Below are 20,018 nucleotides of genomic sequence, written 5' to 3' on the forward strand. Positions count from 1 at the left end.
TTGGATTTTCTAGAATGAATGGTGCCACGGTGCATCTGCTCTCCCTGCCATGCCCATAGCATGCTCACAGCTCACATGCCAAGGCTGGCTGGATGGTGTCAGTGACAACAGCAGCTACTCTTACCTTATTATTTCATTGGAAACCTCTCCTGCTGAGCAGGGCAAGAAAGGAGTTCTGATTTTGGGGGTTGTTTTTGTTTCTGGTTTTGATTTGGCTTTTGCATGGTGACCTTGAATTTTCCTTGCTCCTTCTTAGGACTAGTTTTGCAGAGGAATGGGTTGAAACGCTTCTGTTATCATGCTGATGCTTCTTTTTGTCTTGGTTTATCTCAGTTCCATCAGATAATGCTACAATTGTCTACCCTTTATCTGTGCAATAATGCAGTGTTTACCAGAGACACAGCTTACCTGCATTTAAAGTGTATTTGAAGAATAGGTGCTTTTTTTTGTTTAAACTTTGCCTCACTTGTACTGAACTCATAAATTGTTACGCATCACTCAGAACCAAGAACACCTTCCACTCTTTCACCTTAAACCATCCAGTATGATATTTTAAAATGAAATTTGGTTTGAAAAGAAGTATTCAACTACTTGCATAAGGATTGAATTTTGATCAGATTCCCATATAGGAATTTAGTGGTGTTTGCTAGCCACCGGACTTGACTTGAACTTGAACGCATCAACAAGGTGCTTACCTCCATCCTCACTCCATTTTGGAAACTAACTTTACTGGGATTCCTAAGCAGCGTGTTATTTCATCTGCAAGGAGGTATCCTGTCCAGAGCTGACCAACTGAAGCAGTTGTGCTAAGTAGCTATTAATGGAGAGTGATAATTTGCTCATCTGGATCCTGCCCTTTTTATATTCCTAAAGCACAATTAAATGGAGCAGCAGGGCAGCCACCACCACAGGCTTGATGCACCCTGAAAACTGCTGTGCTTCGGTCAGGGCCAGCTGCTCAGAGCAGTTCCTCATCCCCGTGCCTGCTTTGTTACTGTCATAAAAAACGTGCTGCACTTCCTGTTCCTCCTTGAACGGTTTGTGGGTTCTCTCATCCTTGAAATGTTTCAGGTCCCTAATTTTAAACCTGCTGGTAGGCAAAGCCGTGTGCCTGATGCTGTCGCCTTCTTGCTTCTCACTGTGGCGACTGCCCTGGTGGCTGCTCTTTGGGTGAGACTCAGTGAACCGATTTATACATTGGTTTATATAAACCTGCCTGTGCCGATTCCAGAATTTTTTTTTTTTCCCTTTACCATCTATCTCCAGGTGGAGGAAAGAAGCATTTTGGAAATGCCACTAAAGATGTGTCTAGTAACCGCATGTGCAGAGGCTGCACTTTAATAAGGCTGCTCAGGTGCTGGAGTTCCTGTTCTTTGTGCTCTGTAGCTCTGTTTGTCTCGCTTTCAAGAATGCAAAACTTTGCATTCTCCTGCTGTAGACCAAGCAATGCAAGCATTTCCAGAGGTCAGACAGCATGAACACAGTCCTGGGCTTTAGTTGTGGGGGTCTAATTTTATTTTTAGGGGAAACAGTCGTGTTGCGTTCATACAGTATTTCTAGGCTACAGTCATTCACAGAGTGTCTCTTCCATTTGGCCTTGCAAAGAGTGCACCAGTTTTTTCTATTTTGACTAACTGAATTTTGTCTGTTTCCTTTGACTTGTTTGTTGTGTTTTTCCTTTCCCTGAGACTGATGCTTCCCTTCTTACAGAGAAGGATTTATTTTCTCTTCTGTAGTTTACGAAGTACTTTTAAAGTTCTCCTTGACTTCCCTTCTTCTTCCATTACTGATATGGTGGACCTAATTTCAAATCCAGTGTGAACAGCATCTTCTTGCTTTTAAGCATCGGTTCTTTTCCTATGGGATTGTATTAGTCTGGCAGACACTTGAGAGAACCCGTAGCTAATGCAACTGAAAATGGCTGTGCCTGTCCAACTTCTTTAAAAAGAAGGAAAAAGAAGTGTTTTCAGATGGAGCTGAGTATGAAGATGTACCAGTGCTGTGGTGTCCTGGCAGGGAACTGCTGGTTTGCCTTCCTGCTGTATTCCTGCCCTTTATCAAGGAGATGTGTTTACTGTTGGGGTGTCTTGCTCTACAGGACTGGTTTTGTTTTGTTTTTTCTCACTTTGGACTGAGAGAAGCATCAGTGAAGCATCAGACATTAAACATCGATACTTGCTTTAATGACTTTAACAATGACTTGAATTTTGTTTTTTCTTAAATTGATTTTATCTTCCCTTTCGTGTGGATGTGGGATTTAATTTTCAGTGACTTGACTGGCTTCAGGAGCATGGAGATAAGGTTCAGTTTTTAAAACCAAAACCAGCACTTATCAAAGCTGTTGCCATTCTTCTTGCTTCTAAAAAAGCGAATTGTTGGCTAATACTAACTATAAATCTTAAAGTATAAATTTTGCTTAGTTGGTCTGTGACAGGAAAACCTAGCTATGACCTGACTAATAATGCTCAGAAATATTTGTATAGAATTTAAATAGATATAAAAGTGATGAGTTGTTTTTTTTTTTTTTGCCTTGCAAAATATTATATTTTAAATTTCATCCAGACTTCAAAATATAAAGTGTGATTCTAAAGAGATTGGAAACCTGGTGTCTGTTTTCAAACTGATTGATCTTTGGTTTTGTCTCTAATGCTGGAATACTTCGTAAATGCTCCAATGTGTATTAGCACATGTATTTAGCACCTCTTGCTGTTTAGATAGAAGGGATTTTTGGTTACTTCATTAATAAATATCTTGGGAGGAAATGCCTTCAGACTAGTTGAGAAAGCCATCAACTTCTTTGCGGTTCTATACTTAGGAATTTTTTCCCTCCCTTCCACCCTCTGCACCCTCCCCATTTCTCTTTACCCAGCGAGCACTTGTCCTGCTCATTCACCTTCTTCTTACATGGAGATAGCAATGTTTGCACCAGTGTGGAGATCAGTCAGCATCAACCTGTGTACCTGCTCAGTGAAGAACACCTCACTCTCGCCCAGCAGTCAAACAGCCCTTTTCAAGGTAGGTTTTGCCAGTCAGTAGCGGGTATTAAAATGAATCAATGCTTCCAATTGCATAGAACGAAGACTTCTGGCAAAGAATGGAAGGGGGAGAAGAGGTGTCCAAATGTACTCTCTTTCAGAAATCTGTTTTTGACTCAATATTCTTAACCTATTCATTCTCCCTGCCCGTTCTTATTTGGCTCTTCCTTTCCTGTAAATTCCTTTGGTTCCACCAGCAGATGCAGGCTGTGTTCTCAAAGACAAAGGAGTGATGGGGCCTGAGTCTGACGTGGGCTGTTTGATCATTCCCTTAGACACACTTGCGTTGAAAGTCAGTTCTACTGCATGACCACACTGCCCTTGTTTATTAATGCTCAGTGTCCAAACTTGTTCTTTTTGAATGCAATTTACCGGTAGCTGTGCTTTCCTAATATGGACAAGACTAAACATGAAATGGATTACTTCCCTGTGTATAAATTGTTGCAACTGTACCAAGCAGGATGAAAGGATGAGGAAACAGCTTAACTCTGACAGAATTTGAAATAGTGTTTCTTTATCCCACCTGTATGCTGATACATACATTTAACAATGTGTATCTATTACCAAAAGCTTCTGCAGTGCAGTAAAGCATGAGTAGGGTGCAGTTTTGACTTAACAATGTTAAGTTATTTGGCGTGGCTGAAATAACAGTAACACTGTTTCAGTGTTGAAGAGTGCATTTTGTTTGGACATACTCTCCAATGTATTTCTATTTATCTTTTTAGTTATTCTAAGTCCCTTTGGATTAAATGGCACGCTCACAGGGCAGTCATTCAAGCTTTCTGATTCATCGACAAAAAAGCTTATTGGTGAATGGAAACAATTCTATCCCGTCACATCCAACTTGAAGGAGGGATCTGAGGAAAAACAAGAAGACATGGATTGGGAGGATGACTCTTTAGCTGCCGTTGAAGTCCTTGTTGGTTAGTACTCTGACTACCTTCTACTGAAATAATCTGGATGGTTCGGTCTGCAATCCAAATGTGTTTTATTCCTTTTTGTAACTATTTCCAACTGCCGTTTGTCTTCTGGTTTTTCTGTTTAATGTTCAGGACTATGTAAAATGAGTTGTTGGTTAAAGTGGGGTTTGCAGACCTGTTAGGAGGAGGTTTTTTATTTGTGCCCTGAGAAACAAGATTGTTTTTAAAATAGATATGTAAAGTATAATCAAAACCCCCTAGGCTATCTCCATTGACATCAGAGGTGCATCACAAGCACCTGTTTCAGGTTCTGTGCAAATTCAAACAGAACAGGGATGTCTTCAAACCCACAGTCCTGGAGAACTTGAGGTACTTGGGCACAGCATTTATCTGCTGCTGTTCCTAAAAATCTAAGCCCCTGGGATGCAGTAGTTTGTTCCTCTCCTGTGGGCTATTGACCTTTGATTTGCCAGCTAATGTAATAATTTCTCTGTAATGACTGTTACAAGCTCGTATTGCTGTGATGGCTGGAGACCCTGATGATGGGGAGGGGAATCTTGTCAGTTTTACGTGGTACTAAAGAGTATATTCTCAGTCTTTTTTATAAAACAAGATGATAGAAGCCAGCAGTAGCATGCTAGGTACCAGGGCTGTCTTTGCCTGCATATACAAAGCCATTTTCATTCATTCACCCAAATCTTCTGTATAAAACAAGCCATTAAGTAATGATGAGGGTGACAACAGATAGTTTTTGTCCAAGAATGATGCACTAGTAGGTAGAAAGGGTAGGTAAACTTATGAGTGATGGGTAAAATGATCCAGTTGTTGATGATTTTTTGAACGTAAAGTTTTGGTAAACAGCTGTAAAATGGACTTGCTCTTTATTGCAGCTGGTGTGCGAATGGTATACCCAGCATGCTTCGTTCTAGTTCCCCAGACAGACATCCCTGCCCCTAGTACTGTAGGGGCATCGCACTGTTCAACTACTTGCTTGGGTGTCCACCAAGTGCCTGCTTCCACAAGAGATCCTGCCATGTCTTCAGTAACTCTCACTCCACCGACATCTCCAGAGGAAGTTCAAACAGGTATTATAAAATCAGCTTCAGCTTGTGGGGAATCATTTTGATGGCTTCTCCTTTAAACCTAGCAGTGGTTGGAAAGGATTCAGATGTTCTTTGTACAGCCGACATTATATTTCTTTAGTCATAAGTCTGTTGTAGTAAAACCAATTTTTATTGTTCAGTTTTGTGCAAAATTAACTTAAACATTTTTGTAAGTTGCTGAAATCAGGACCGCTTTTGTACTGAATGTTGTCATCAGCCATTAGAGAGCAAAGCGATGTTTTTAGTCTTCTTCCCAGTCCAAGGAAGACTCTTTGTAGTTAGGTTTCCAGTAAGGCTGTGAGCCCTCTGAACTGTGTGAGAGTAGTGGTCATGGTAAACCACTCTAAGTCAAAGTCAGTCAAAGCGGGTAAGGCTCACTGATAGTTTCACGTGGCTTTACATACAGTTCTTGTGCAGAAGAGGTTTTGTTTTTTTTTCCCTAAAGTCTCCTGTTACCTTAGTTTGACCTTTCTTTTTTTTTTTTTTTTTTTTCGGGGGTTTTTAAATAATAATGCTGTTAAATTTGCTAACAGGTAGCTTTGCTCAAGTTATTTTCCTCAGGTCTCTAGTTCCTTGGAAGATAAAGACCAGTTCTAAACATATATGATGGTTTGTTTTTTTTATTTTCATTGGGAGGGAAGCATGTTATAATAATCTGCTCCTATACCTACATTTTTTATCTATTTATAATTTCCTAATTTGAGTTAAGAAGATACTTTTCTTTCTAAGATGTTCCTGTGGTGATTGAATAGGAGTAATAGTAGTTGTGAGCATATTGCCACATTGCCTAAAACTGTTTCCTCTTGTGCTCTTTTTCAGTTGATGCTCAATCTGCCCAGAAGTGGGTGAAGTTCTCTTCAGTTTCTGATGGATTCATCTCTGATAGTACCAGCCATCATGGTGGCAAAATACCTAGAAAGCTGGCCAACCAAGTGGTGGACAGAGTTTGGCAAGAATGCAATATGAACAGAGCACAGAACAAGTATGTTCTCATTTTGTGAAGCTAAAAATACCCATGGTATCTTGTGTATTTGTTGCAGAAAGTACTTCTGTTAAAGACGTGGTGACTGCTAGTAGAATCATAGAATCGTAGAATAGTTAGGGTTGGAAAGGACCTTAAGATCATCCAGTTCCAACCCCCCTGCCACGGGCAGGGACACCTCACACTAAACCATGCCACCGAAGGCCTTGCCCAACCTGGCCTTGAACACTGCCAGGGATGGAACATTCACAGCTTCCCTGGGCAACCCATTTCAGTGACTTAAATCTCAGTACTAAAACATTTTGAAGAAGTTAATTTGTTCCTAAGTAGTAGTTTGTTTAGTTCTCATTTTAATATGTTAGTAAAAGGATATTTAGAATTTCTTTGCCGAATCTGGTGTCACAAAACCACTCTTGAGGTATGACAGAAGATAAGGAAAGAACGTATGTTGATCCCGAATAATTCTCCCCATATTGGATCATAGGAGGAAGTATTCTGCTACTTCAAATGGCTTGTGTGATGAAGAGACAGCTGAAAAGATAGCATGCTGGGATTTTGTTGAAGCCACGCAGAGGACAAATTGCAATTGTTCAAGGTACAGTACTTGGCAAACCCGTGGTCCAACAATGTACATTGAGATTGAAGTGCTCAGGAGAGGGCTCCTGATGAGTCCTTTAGGAGTAATAAAGCAATAGCTGCTTGTAGGGAAGCGGTAACAAAATTTATATCTCATCTCCTAAATGTCATTGTAGGTCTTGAAACTCTGCCCAATAAGATTATGCAGAGGTTTTATTCAAGTGAATCATTGGAGTTGACCTGCTGGCAGTTCAGTGACTGTTCTTGAGTCTTGGGCTGGAATTCCTTAGGCCTATAGAAACTATCTCTGAGCAACTTTCTTGGGCAGCAGTGGAAAGGGAATGCCTATTTATTTAGGAATTAAGAACCTTTTTTACAGGGCTGTGACATCAGCCTTGAAGGGAGAAAGCTATTAATCAAGAGCTGGATGATTGTAGCATTGTATCTAGAAGAATATGAGAAAGAAACCCAAACTTGCTTTACTTTTTGTGAAATTTTCATGGATGCTTGTGTCTAAAACTGCTTTTCTGTGATGTGGTTGGCAGTATACGTTTTTTTGTATTAGATGGAGGTGGGGAGAAAGGGTCAAAGCACAGGGGGAAAGTCTGAATTCAGCTTCCAGGTTTTGTTATGACTTTTGTTTTGAAACTGTGCAGTGACACAGAGTGTTAATACAGGGGTTTAATATAAATGGAAACATTAATTTCAGTGAACTCTCAATTTCTGTACTTATGGCAGAATACTAATCTTTAGGTGACTGAAGTGTTGCAAAGGTTTAAGCACTTTCTCTGATTTAAGTGTCACACTGATTGCTTTGCAATGAATATTGGCATCTTAAAAACTAATGTCTGGAGGATGTAACATTTTGAAAGAAGTACTTTCCCCCCCCCTTTATTGAAATGGTTGGTTGAAATTCCGTGAAAATACTGGAAAAACGCTCGTCCTGAGATGAGCTGGGAGATGGAGGAGGATTAAATATTCTGTTAAAGAAAAATTTAGATATGATAGCACTTGTTAAGAGAAAACAGTCAGTAACTGTGTGAGGTGTCTATTAGAAATCTGCAGTTGCCTAAAGAGAAATTGTGAAGACTTAAACCCCCTTACTGAATTCTAAGCAGTGAAAAACATGTATGTGTATGAGAATTAAAAGTAAAAATAGATTTTGATACCTCTTAACTTTTTTTTCCATGCTTAATCCAGGTTGTTTTGGTGTTTTTTTTTTTTTTTTAGTTGAAAAGTTGCATGTTTCTTAACTTTGCTAGTGGAAGAGTGGCAAAGAATACCAGGCACTAAGGATGCAAGTGCAGTTCATTAAGTGCAGTAGCTTAATCATAAACATTTCATTCTAGATGTTGGTATTTCATGTCTCTCATTCTGTCAGATGATCTAGAAAGTTTTCATCTTGAAGTTCCAGACAAAATGTTCAGGTGCATTTATACTGCAAAACACCTGCATTAACTAGTTGAGGCACTTGAGTTTGTTTTTTTTTCCAGATTTGCTAAATTTGTCAATAAATAGCTGCAAAAGCTTTGAAATAGCTTTTGTAGGACTGAGCTTCTCTTCTAGATTCTTGATGTTAATTCTCTAACTTATAGACTTGGACAGTATGATTGGTTAGTATTGATGCCTGAATTCAGGAAGTCTTTCACCAATTCACACATTGTTCTACTCATTCATCAATGTTGGCAGAAAAGTGACGTGTTCATGTGACTATTTCTGTTGAAATACTGTCTTTAATTGTGAGGATTGTGTGTGTTTTGCTCATAGGACAGCTTTTCCAGTTTTTTAAATGGTGTCCTAAAATCTTGCAGTGCTCCTTGGGTCATTCAAGTTAAGTTATGGTCAGAAAGAATCAGCTTCACTTCAGAATGGTATCAGTTTCAGGCTTCTATAATCAGCTGTTTAATGGCTTAGAAGCGGGTTCTTATCTGCTGAAAAGGAACATGATAGGCATATTTGAAAGATTAATGTGAAGTATTTTCTCCTGTATTAATTCTGCAGGCACAAAAATCTCAAACCAAGAAATTCAGGTCAACAGGGGCAGGCACCACCTGTGGGCCAACAACAGCAAGCAGCTCCAAAGCACAAGACAAATGAGAAGCAAGACAAAGGGGATAAGCCACAGAAACGCCCTTTGACTCCTTTTCATCATCGTGTATCTATCAGTGATGATGTTGCCATGGAGGCAGATTCAGCAAGTCAGAGGCTTGTGATGACTGCACCAGACAGTCAAGTGAGATTTTCAAATATCCGAACTAATGATGTAGCAAAGACTCCTCAGATGCATAACGCTGAAATGGCAAATTCACCTCAGCCACCACCACTTAGTCCTCACCCGTGTGACGTAGTTGATGAAGGGGTAGCTAAAGCTCCTTCTACTCCTCAGAGTCAGCATTTCTACCAGATGCCAACACCAGACCCCTTGCCCACAAAAACAATGGAAGACAGACTCGATGGCTTGTCTCAGCCTTTTCCAGCTCAATTTCCTGAAGTTATAGAGCCTACAATGTATGTTGGTACTGCAGTGAATCTGGAGGAAGATGAAGCTGATACTACTTGGAAGTATTATAAAGTTCCAAAGAAAAAGGATGGGGAATTCTTACCACCTCAGCTTCCAAATGATAAGCTGAGAGATGATCCAGTAATACCTGCTGGACAGGAAAACCTAACATCAGTTACAGAGTAAGTAGTGCTTAATATCGTAGTAATAACATGAGAAAGTGAGGAAACTGAGTGGCCAAAGGCAGTAGTTTCTCAGCATAACCAAACTCGTCACTAAAACAGAACGTTGTTCTCGTCAGCTTGAGCAGTAGCACTCAGTGTGTGAGAATAACTGTCTGTGCTGTCTGAATTCAAGGAGATAATACTTGTGAAATGTGAGCACGAAGCACAGTCAAGCTTGTAGTAAGACTTTGCAGCTTTTTCTCATTAGAACTTTGATTTAGCAGATGGCAATGAAGTTTATTTTTCTACTGTAAAATTAATCTGTAGCCAGATTATGCCTATTTGGGACTTACAGTTACGGAGTCCATTTCCACTCCCCTTCCCCTCAGTAATTTTCTCATTTAATATCTGCTTTCTTCATTACTTAAAGAAAGCATGGATGGTCTCAGCTGCAGACTTATTCTGTTAAAAATGAAGTTTCTTCTACCTCAGTTCTGCTCTTTATTCAGAAGAGCTGGCATGTTAAACAGCTGATGGCAATAAGGAAGCTAACCTGGTTGCCTGGTAGGTGTTAACTTTAATATAGGCTGTGACTAATTTCTAATACCAGAAATTTCTCTTTGGAATCAGTAACGTCAACTGGTGTTCTCACACATGGTGCATTCTCTGTCTCATAAATATGCTGTAGCTGTTGGTCTGTTCTCATACACAGTTTTGTAGCCGTATCTTTTGTGTTCACTGTGCACGTCTTAACTCTTTCAGGATGTGCATTTATAGGATTTTTAGTGCTGTTCTTTTTTGCCTTGAATTCATTTCAGCCAACCAGAAAGAGAAAGATATGCTCTACTTCAAAACTTGCTTTTTTCTGTCCAAGACACGGTCTGTCGTTGTATGGCTTCTAGTTTGATTTAACAACTATTGAATGTATTTCTCTCTTCCCTCCCCTCCTGAGTATCTGACAATTTCTCTTCCTCTGTGGTCAAAAATACTGGAAAGTGCTACTTGCTTTTTTGTTTCCTGGTGTTTAATTCCTTGTTCATAGAAAGTCATTCCCGTCTCATCTTTTTTTTCTTTTCAACTCCATTGAGTGCTACTCCACATGTAAGTGCCAAGGGTGCTTAACACAAAGCCACCCATATTGCACTGTTGTCTGGGGCAGTCGTGCTGTGGTGGTCATGCCTAAAGCAAGATTTTATTGAGAGAGGGTGGCCAGCATGGGTGGATTTGACAGTGGTGTTGGCTCTAAGGTTTTTCTTTGGAAGGATTATTTCTAAGAGGTCTCCCGACAAACCTGTTTCTGTGTCCTTTCTCATACCTGTAGTTGACAGGGATGTACAAGGCAACGAGGAGGGCTCTGAGGGATCACTGTGCCTTTTAGTGTGCAGAATTTCAAGGTTGAACTCTTTGACTTGTTCTGTATCATGCTTTTCATTATTTCTGATCTCTCAGAGGAGAAATGTAAGTTTACCTTATTCTAAACTCTAGATTAGTGTCTGTGTACAGGCTGCCAGAACCAGGGCCTGCTAGTTGTGACAGACAGTTTCTTATGTTCATTTCCTTTTGGACAGAGGCTTGAGAAGGGAAAGAATAGACATGTTAGAACCTCTGTTTGGACTTGAGGTATCCCTCTATCATCTGTATTCTTGCAACACCCCTTTTTCATTTCATGCACGAGATTTCTGTAAATGCTTCTCGCTGGTCATTCTGTTGCTGCTTGGGAGGAAGGGGGTCTTGGAGCAAGAAGAAATCCCTGTGTTAGTCTGATACTCCTGAAATACTTGTCTTGTTTGGAGGAATACCTTTCTCACATGGTGCCTTTTGTATACTGGGATATGTAAAATCAAGCTCTTAAAAAAAGAAGAATTCAGGTGTAATCACTTCTTTCTGATCATTTGTTTGGACATGGATGGGGCATGACAATGAGTAATGTTTTTAACCTGGCGAGTTCCTTTAGTGGATATAGATAGTTTAATACATTTGTACTTTATAATAAATGACAGCTATGACCCGGGCTAAATTACTAATCTTTATCTGAATTGACAGTGCTTGAGGAGAGATGGGCAGAATGAATCACTGCTGCATCTGACGTGTGTGAGGAGGTTATATTAAATGACTAATGATTTAATCTTTTTTTTCCCCAAATTTTTTGAAACTGGGGTGGAATAGAAGAAAGTGGGCAGGGAAGATGAAGTTGTTCTTATAAATGCTGTATGTTAGCTCAAGTATTTCCACATCATAAATGACAAATAATAATTTGTGATTTTTATTTTTCTTCTGTGCAGATTAATGGTGCAATGTAGGAAACCTCTAAAGGTTTCAGATGAACTGGTGCAAAAGTATCAGAGTAAAAACCAATACCTAGCAGCAATAGCGACGGAAGCTGACCAGGAACCTGAAATTGATCCTTATGCCTTTGTTGATGGTGATGTGGAATTCTTATTCCCTGATAGTAAAAAAGATAGGCAGAACATTGAGAGGGAAGCTGGGAAGAAACACAAGGTGAGTAAAGGAGTGAGGAAACAAATTGGTGATGAGATTAAAACAAATTGCTTTAGTCACCAAATATAATTTAAATCCTTCTCTGTGTATTTAGAAGTACATTAAAGAAAATTGTATTCTAGCAGAAATGATCAATGAAATGATGCAGCATGCCTCTAGCTACACCTAAAATGTTTTTGGCACACTGATGGTGTTATTGCATTAGGGTTTATGGCTTATGCTGGGAGAACACTGTTGGAACAGAACAAAAATCAATCTATCTCTAGCCTTTCTGTAGAAATGGGTGATGGCAGGTGCTTGGGGAAGAGAGGAGGAATGGGGCAAGTGCTTTGTCCATGTGTGGAAAAAGGTTTGGGGTAGGTGAGCTGAACTGTGGCGAGTTGCCTGCATGGTGAATTTAATTACTTTTTGTTCCCTTTTCCCCCTACCCTGCTTCACTTCAGCTGGTACCAACTTAAAGCAAAAGTACCCCCTCCAAAAAAGGAGAAAATATACCTGCATTGGGAGCCTGTATATTAAATTTACTTCTTGGGAGTAGTTGTGGATGTATGCACTCCTGGTATCGAGAGTTTCATTTAGGAACTAGCATAATTAATGTGCAGCATTTGATAGCAACTCTTTTTCAGTAAGGTGATGAGCAAGAAGCCACTGCTTGCTTTTTAAGTTTATCCCCAACATAAAGTCTACGACTTACGTTCTTATCCATGCTCATCACCTGTGTGTGGCTGGCATATTGTCTGTATTCCAAGTTTCCTTCTCTCTGAGCAAATGCCTAACCAGATCCCCCCTACCCTTGCTGAGCTAGAAGGCTAATGAGAACTTGATATATTTGATATATACAAGAATTCCCCGGGCAGATAAAATGCCTTCCATCTTTCCAGTTCATTTAAGTAAACCTTTGGACTTTTTTGTTTGTCTGCTTTTTAATAGGCTGAGGATGGGACATCTGGTGTTACAGTTTTATCCCATGAAGGAGAGGATGCTATGTCTCTATTTAGTCCTTCTGTCAAGCAAGGTAAAGAGACTTATTTTTATCTTTTTTTTTTTTCTCTTTCAATTATGCTATATTAATGATCTCTTGAATATTCAGTAGATTTTAATAGGTAACTAACATATTACTTTATGGTTTGCATTTCCCTGTCCCTTTGGAATTCGGAATCTGTCCGGAACGCCTTTTTTTGGTTGCACCTTGCAAATAAATGTTGTCTATAAAATCCAAATGTTCCGCCCCCCGCTGTGGAAATAATTCTTAAGTTGTCTTTATTTTTTTAAATGAATATATATTGCCCATGTTTTACTAATGTCTGTTTTGCTTTATAGATGCCCAACGTATTGCTGCTCATGCTCGCACTGCATCAACTAGCCTGTTCCATGAAACAGACTTAGTGGTCTCCTATACTGACCTTGACAATCTCTTCAATTCTGATGAAGATGAACTAACAGTAAGTGATGTGCAAAAGCAAGGGCAGCTGCTAGACAAAAAGCTGTGAGGAACAAGTATGTCTCTTAGGGGCTTGGGGTTTTTTTTTTTGGCATTTGTAGGAGATTGCAAAACATGCACATAAGCAAGTGCTGTAGCTCCTCTTTAGCAGATGTACTGTTCTAGTTGACTTATACAACCATATTTTTTGATACAAACAAGCTTTTGATCTTACATCCTTACTATCCAGACAGCGTATGCTTCTTGAATATACCTCTAGGTGTAGTTTTACAGGTTCGGCAGTGGTGCTAGTGCTTTTTTAATATGGTCTGGGTTCTGTTTCACTAGTCAATGAAGGTAATACCAAAATAAAAACTTCTGAAAGAGGCATTTAAACACGTGGACATTCTGCCAAGTAAGTTGCTTCATTGCAGCAGCTATTATCTTGGAACAGGTTCTCTTGCAGCCTCTGATGGCTCTGAATCCATTATCTTTCTAGTTTCTATTTCAATACTGTTTGTAATCAGTTGTCTTTCCCAAACTGTACTTTGCTCCATGCTTAATCCTAAATCCCCTTACCCAGACAAAATGCTCATCAACTTTAATAGGAGCTGTAGCTGAGTAAGGGCTGAAGGATCTTAATAGCCATCAAAGGTCATCATTATATAAAGCAAGAGGATTTTCTCTTAAAGCATGAAGACTCTTTATTTTCTATAGCTGCTAGTACTGTCTAAACATTGTAAAAGGTATCTCTTGTTCTTTTAATTTCAACAGCTTTTCTTCCCTGTACTTCTTGTTCCAGGATTTGTGTTTCTCTGTGTTTCTATTCCTGTTAATTGGTAACACCAGTAATGTTAGCATGGCTTTGGGAGCATGTATGTTTTTCCTGATAGATTGTGGGCAGCCCTATGTAGCTTTTTTGATTTGTCTGCTAACAGGCTGAGCATTATTTTCTAAGTAGTCTTTCGTTTTAATAGCATCATGACGATGGGAGAACATTCTTTGAGTTACAGGTATTAAGGGAGGACAAATGTAAACCCAACTTACTAGCACTGGGCTTCTGATTTATTTTAATTTTTCTAAATATTACACAAAGCCTCAGCTTTGTATGTCCAATACACAGGAAATTTCCTCTTAGCAGGAAATACAAGCATGTGTTCATGTCTGAAGTGATTTTATTACAATACTACCTTTCTCTCTTAGCCTGGATCTAAAAGAACAGTGAATGGCACTGACGACAAATCCAACTGCAAAGAGGCAAAAGCAGGAAATCTAGACCCACTGTCATGCATAAGTAAGCTTACTTGGTTTTGGTGGTGTTCTTCCCCCAGCCCCGAACAGAGTACTAGCTCTAAACATTTGACTGCTAGTACGTTGTGGGAATTTGGGAACATGTGCTTCATTTGCCCTACTGAAATTTTGAGACATGGGAAACACTTCCAGATGTTTTTGTGCTCTAAAGCCTACTTCTAATCTGAAACTAGGCACTGCAGATCTCCATAAAATGTATCCAACTCCACCTTCACTGGAACAACATATTATGGGATTTTCTCCAATGAACATGAATAATAAGGAATATGGCAGTATGGACACTACACTTGGAGGAACAGTACTTGAAGGGAATAGCTCGAGTGTGGGAGCTCAGTTCAGAATTGAAGTAGATGAGGGTTTTTGCAGCCCCAAACCTGCTGAAATAAAGGTAGGTAGTGCTGATAGTCCTGATAAATGTTTCTAATAATTATTGTTCTGTTTATTACTTAATCCTGAATGAGAACTGTGGAAAATTAAGTACAATTTGTAACTTGTGTTCTGCATTATGCTGGGGTAGGTGGTGCGCATTCTAGTAAGTAGTATATAGTATTTTACCACTTAAACATCAAGAAAGAGTAATACACAATTAGTCACTAGTAAGCTGAAGGAATGCATTAGAGTGATTGCAGTTCCTTGTTTGTTTTGTGTTAGCATATTGCTTTTCAGAGAGCCCTGGGTGCAAATAATGTGTGTATACATCTAACTTCCTCTTTTGCAGCTGTACCAGGATTTACTGTTAAAGAACCACTGCTTGAACACAATCGTATTTTTTTGAGAAGTGTTTTAATTGTGAAAGCGGTCTAATTTCCATGCTGATGTTTTACCATATCTCACTTTTAGGATTATTCTTATGTGTATAAACCCGAGAATTGTCAAGCTTTAGTGGGATGTTCCATGTTTGCACCACTAAAGACACTTCCCAGCCAGTGTCTGCCTCCTATCAAACTGCCAGAAGAATGCATTTATCGCCAGAGTTGGGCTGTGGGAAAGCTGGATTTACTTCCTCCAGGACCTGCCATGCCATTCATCAAAGATGGGTATGACCTGTGCCACAGATGTTTAAGCTTTGGGAAGTGGTCAGTTATCCACACTATAGAAAGTACCCCTAAACTATTTTTCTTTGGTAACTCTGTAATGAGGAATATTTCTAAAGACAAGCAGTGTTTCTACAACTGACAAGAGCCTTCAGAATAATCATTATGGTTAAACCTTACTGTAGGAAACAGTCTTCTCAAATAGCTTCTTAACTGTGCATACATTTTATTCGTTGTCTCGTTTAAAGGTTTCTTGGGGAAGCTTAATGGTGCAAGTCCAGTTTTAATAAGTAATGAAGATGGTAACAATCAAGATAAATGTAAACTTGGGACTTTGTTTCTTGCAGTGGTGTTGTAGGTACTGTAAGGACTTAGTGGGTGGTGCTTCTGTTTCTTAAATTGTTTTAAATAGCAGTAGTTGGATGCACTGGGAAACATTTCCTTTGATTGGAAGTTCTGCCCAGTGTGACATTGGCTGGTAACAGCAGTGTTGCAGCAGGCATTTCTGTAATCTGCATTTGGTAGCGATGGTCTTGCTGGCAGTTCATGAAGAATATATTTATTCCTCTTCTGCATTGCTAGCTGGTATAAATGGATTAGGCAACAAGGAGGCTATGCATGTGTTGATAAAATTATATGAATATTAAATCTTGGTGTTGATACTGACATTCTTTTGGTTAGGGTCATTCGTAAGCAGTATGTTTCCAGGTCTCATTAGCCTTGTAGGTCTTTAGAGGTACTCAGCTGCTTAGGAGAGCAAATGTTAAACATTTCCAGGTGATACTTTCCTCATGAATCCAGCTGAATTTGCTGCTGTGATAGACCTAGTGTGTTTTCTTAGTGTGTGTCAACATGATCTGTAAATAAAACATGAACAAGAAAGGTGTCCTTTAGACTCCATACAACCATAGAATTTATAATTTATTCTGACCGCATTTGTTCTCTGGAAGCTTTGTGCAAAGGAAAAGACGAAAGGAGGTGGGGAAAGATTCTTAAACAGTGCTGTCAGTGGGAGTCCTGCAAAGTCATTTAGAACAAATGTTCTTGGAGTTCCTCAGGGAGTGAAAATCTTGCTGTGGATTATGAAAGGCTAGTTTAAAAAAGCAAATATTAATGAGGAAGGTCTTTCCTTTGAAATTTGAGACTTACACTTCAAACCTGGTATGTTGTATGCTTAAAGTATTTCCTTCTTCTTCTGGCTGCTCTTAGTGATGGAAGCACTATGGATCAAGAGTATGGCCCTGCATACACGCCACAAACTCATACTCCATTTGGGATGCCACCAAGTAGCGCACCTCCCAGTAACAGTGGAGCTGGAATTCTCCCTTCTCCTTCTACCCCTCGTTTCCCAACTCCTAGAACACCAAGGACTCCTCGAACCCCTCGTGGGGCTGGTGGACCTGCAAGCGCACAGGGTTCAGTCAAATATGAGAACTCTGATTTATACTCACCAGCTTCCACGCCATCAACTTGTAGACCGCTTAACTCTGTTGAACCTGCAACTGTGCCTTCCATTCCAGAGGCACATAGTCTTTATGTGAATCTCATCCTCTCAGAGTCTGTAATGAATCTCTTCAAAGACTGTAACTTTGACAGCTGCTGCATATGTGTTTGCAATATGAACATCAAAGGTGCTGATGTTGGAGTTTACATTCCTGATCCAACACAAGAGGCCCAGTATAGGTGTACCTGTGGTTTCAGTGCTGTTATGAATAGAAAATTCGGCAACAGTTCTGGACTGTTTCTTGAAGATGAATTGGATATTCTAGGACGTAATACAGAGTGCGGCAAAGAAGCAGAAAAACGCTTTGAAGCTCTCAGAGCTACTTCTATTGAACATGGCAGTGGAGGGCTGAAAGAACCTGAGAAGCTGCCTGATGAGTTAATACTGCTGCTGCAGGATCAGTGCACCAACTTGTTCTCACCGTTTGGAGCAGCAGATCAAGATTCCATTCCCAAAGTTGGTGCGGTTAGCAACCTGGTACGTGTAGAAGAAAGGGATTGTTGCAATGACTGCTACTTAGCCTTGGAACATGGACGGCAGTTCATGGACAATATGTCAGGAGGGAAAGTTGATGAAGCACTTGTGAAAACTACCTGCTTGCACCACTGGTCAAAAAGAAACGGTAAATATTGAAACCAGCTTGTTTTCTACTTACCCACCTGTGAATGGGTGTTTTTAAGGGTTTGGTTTTTGTATTTTTCCTTTGTGAATATTAGATGCTTAAGATTGTTTTTTCCACCTGTGTGCTTGCATAAACTTCTATTTTAATGGTGTTGAGAGTAACCATTCCTTTTACGTTCTGTGCTGTACACTACACCAAGCAGAGTGTAGGCCTTGGCTGCCATCAGCTGTAAATTCCTAAGTGTAATGTAAGACCACGGTAACTGTCCACAACACTTTATGGGGCTTATTCTTTTAAAGCAGCTTTTGGTGACTGCATCCACAGAGGCTCTGTGGAATGAGTGTACATAGGAAGCGTAGGCGGTTCAAATGGTGACTGTACTGTCAAGGCTACTGTGGCAGAATTAAACAAGGTCTATGATACAATTGGCTTCCCGCTCCTTGAGGGTGGGTAGAACAATAGTTTAATGGCATGTGTGGCAAATAAAGTGTTTTCGTAGCCTTGACTGTATGTTGGTCTGACAGAGATCCTTGGATTTTTCCTTCTAGGGTCTAACTAATGAGACACTGTGTCATGGAATACCCTCTACTGTGTGTATTTGTGTACTTCTCTCAATAATAATCTTTTCAAGTAGCAACTCTGGCAGGGTCAACAGTGAAATATGAAACTTTGGTAGCAGTTAGCTGCAATTCACAGTTGTTAACGAGGATGAGGAGGACTAACAGTAAAACACAGCTTAGTTTCTGTGTATCAGTGGGGGTTAAGTTTAAAAACCCAGGCTATGGATGTTTTCAGGCACCCAGAAGACTCTGTGTTACTGTGACCTTGGTATTTAGGATAAAAATATGTAAAGATACTTTAAACAGAAGGCTGTGAAATTATAGCCATACCACATTTTGTGTCAGCTTTTTATTGTTAAACACTGTGTACATTAAATGGCATAGTGGTGGCAAGCTGATGAAATGGGCTGTGACTGATGCTTCCCTCAACTTCTGTGAAGTGAGCACTGGGTGGTAGTCTGCCTAACCCTCCTTCATTTGGAGGGGAAATCCTGTAGTTTAAGGGTTGTACAACTTGGTCTTATGTTTGGGGTTTTATTACTGTTTTTAGTTTTAGGGGGTTTTCCCCATAATTTAAATCAAGCTGGTAAAGCTTTCAGGGGAAAAACTCTACATGGAAACAAATAATGATAAAAACCAGTCTGTGTGTTTTCTAAGTGGCTGAGAGGGGAAGAAGAAGAAATCTGAGTTTGTGGGCTTAGCTTTTTACACCATGGCCTTTGGGTGGCCTGCATGTACGTTTTGGAAGAGAGTGACTTAGCTTAGAATCAAGGTGATTGAGGATTCTGGGATGTTTGTGGAGGGCTTTATTGCATCCTGTGGTTGCAGTAGGCCTTGACAACTTTCTTGTCCTTGCAGTTGTGGACGTGAGCATGCAGTGTTCCCAGGACATCCTCCGCATGCTCCTCTCGCTCCAGCCCGTCCTTCAGGATGCAATTCAGAAAAAGCGGACGGTCCGGTCCTGGGGCGTGCAGGGGCCCCTCACGTGGCAGCAGTTCCACAAGATGGCTGGCAGAGGCTCTTACGGTAAAGTGCTGCCTGGTGGACTCCTGTCTGTTCACCTCTGCTTGTTCTGGCCACCAAAGCTCAGGGTCCGGGTGCTGTGCAGCCTGCTGGAGTTCTAGACAGCATTTGTGACCTTTCTCTACACTAATGAGCCATTAGACAAGGGGGGATTCTTCTCGTTACAAAGATATTCTTTAAAACAGTAGATGAATTAAAGATGTGAGTTTTAAAATGAACAGCTTCAACAGCACTGTTTATGTACACCTGATACTTTTCCAAGTGAGGGACTGAAATTGCAAAGATGGATTTAATGTTAAAAACAGAGTAATTGCTCTGGTTTTTGGTTTGTTGTTTTTTGGGTTTTTTTACTCAAAAGACTCCCAAAATAGCATAGTTAAAAATACTAGCTTTGAAATGCTTGAAAAAGTGTGCTTTATTGCTCAGTAGTTTCAGAACTATGTTGAAGATCTGAGGTTATCCCCTGTTGTCTCTGATAAATATTGGGAGTGGCCAACACATTATGCACGTTTACAGATACAAGGTAAATTTTGTGCATTTGAGATTTAAACTGACTTCATTAGCATATGAGATTGATTTACGACTGTATAGAAGAGTGACCTTTCACCAGCAGATCTTTTGTAGCTGTATTTAGAACACGGCAATTATGCATTTACATGTACTATAAATGCACGTTCAGTTTTGGTTTGAGTTCCTTCCGTGGTCCTTTACATACCTGCTTTGAGTATTTACATTTCTTCCCTCTCGTTTTTTGATCACCAATTA

At 40.0% G+C, this 20,018-nt stretch overlaps 1 protein-coding gene across 1 annotated transcript in view; it reads left to right on the plus strand.

Moving 5' to 3' along the window:
• Positions 1–20,018, plus strand: part of MED13 (mediator complex subunit 13) — a 55,058-nt gene that overhangs the window by 26,053 nt on the left and 8,987 nt on the right. The window contains exons 4-17 of the mRNA XM_061368390.1: positions 2,870–3,015; positions 3,761–3,958; positions 4,846–5,040; positions 5,878–6,040; positions 6,525–6,635; positions 8,618–9,298; positions 11,563–11,779; positions 12,710–12,794; positions 13,100–13,221; positions 14,403–14,493; positions 14,684–14,898; positions 15,351–15,547; positions 16,754–17,670; positions 19,089–19,256. Coding sequence (XP_061224374.1) covers positions 2,870–3,015; positions 3,761–3,958; positions 4,846–5,040; positions 5,878–6,040; positions 6,525–6,635; positions 8,618–9,298; positions 11,563–11,779; positions 12,710–12,794; positions 13,100–13,221; positions 14,403–14,493; positions 14,684–14,898; positions 15,351–15,547; positions 16,754–17,670; positions 19,089–19,256 — 3,506 coding nt within the window. The remainder of the gene's footprint in view (positions 1–2,869; positions 3,016–3,760; positions 3,959–4,845; positions 5,041–5,877; positions 6,041–6,524; positions 6,636–8,617; positions 9,299–11,562; positions 11,780–12,709; positions 12,795–13,099; positions 13,222–14,402; positions 14,494–14,683; positions 14,899–15,350; positions 15,548–16,753; positions 17,671–19,088; positions 19,257–20,018) is intronic.

Source organism: Neopsephotus bourkii, unplaced genomic scaffold, assembly GCF_033783945.1.
Source record: "Neopsephotus bourkii isolate Nb327-2 ecotype Australia unplaced genomic scaffold, CSIRO-AGI_Nbou_v1 NB_140, whole genome shotgun sequence".
Taxonomy (NCBI): Eukaryota; Metazoa; Chordata; class Aves; order Psittaciformes; family Psittacidae; genus Neopsephotus; species Neopsephotus bourkii.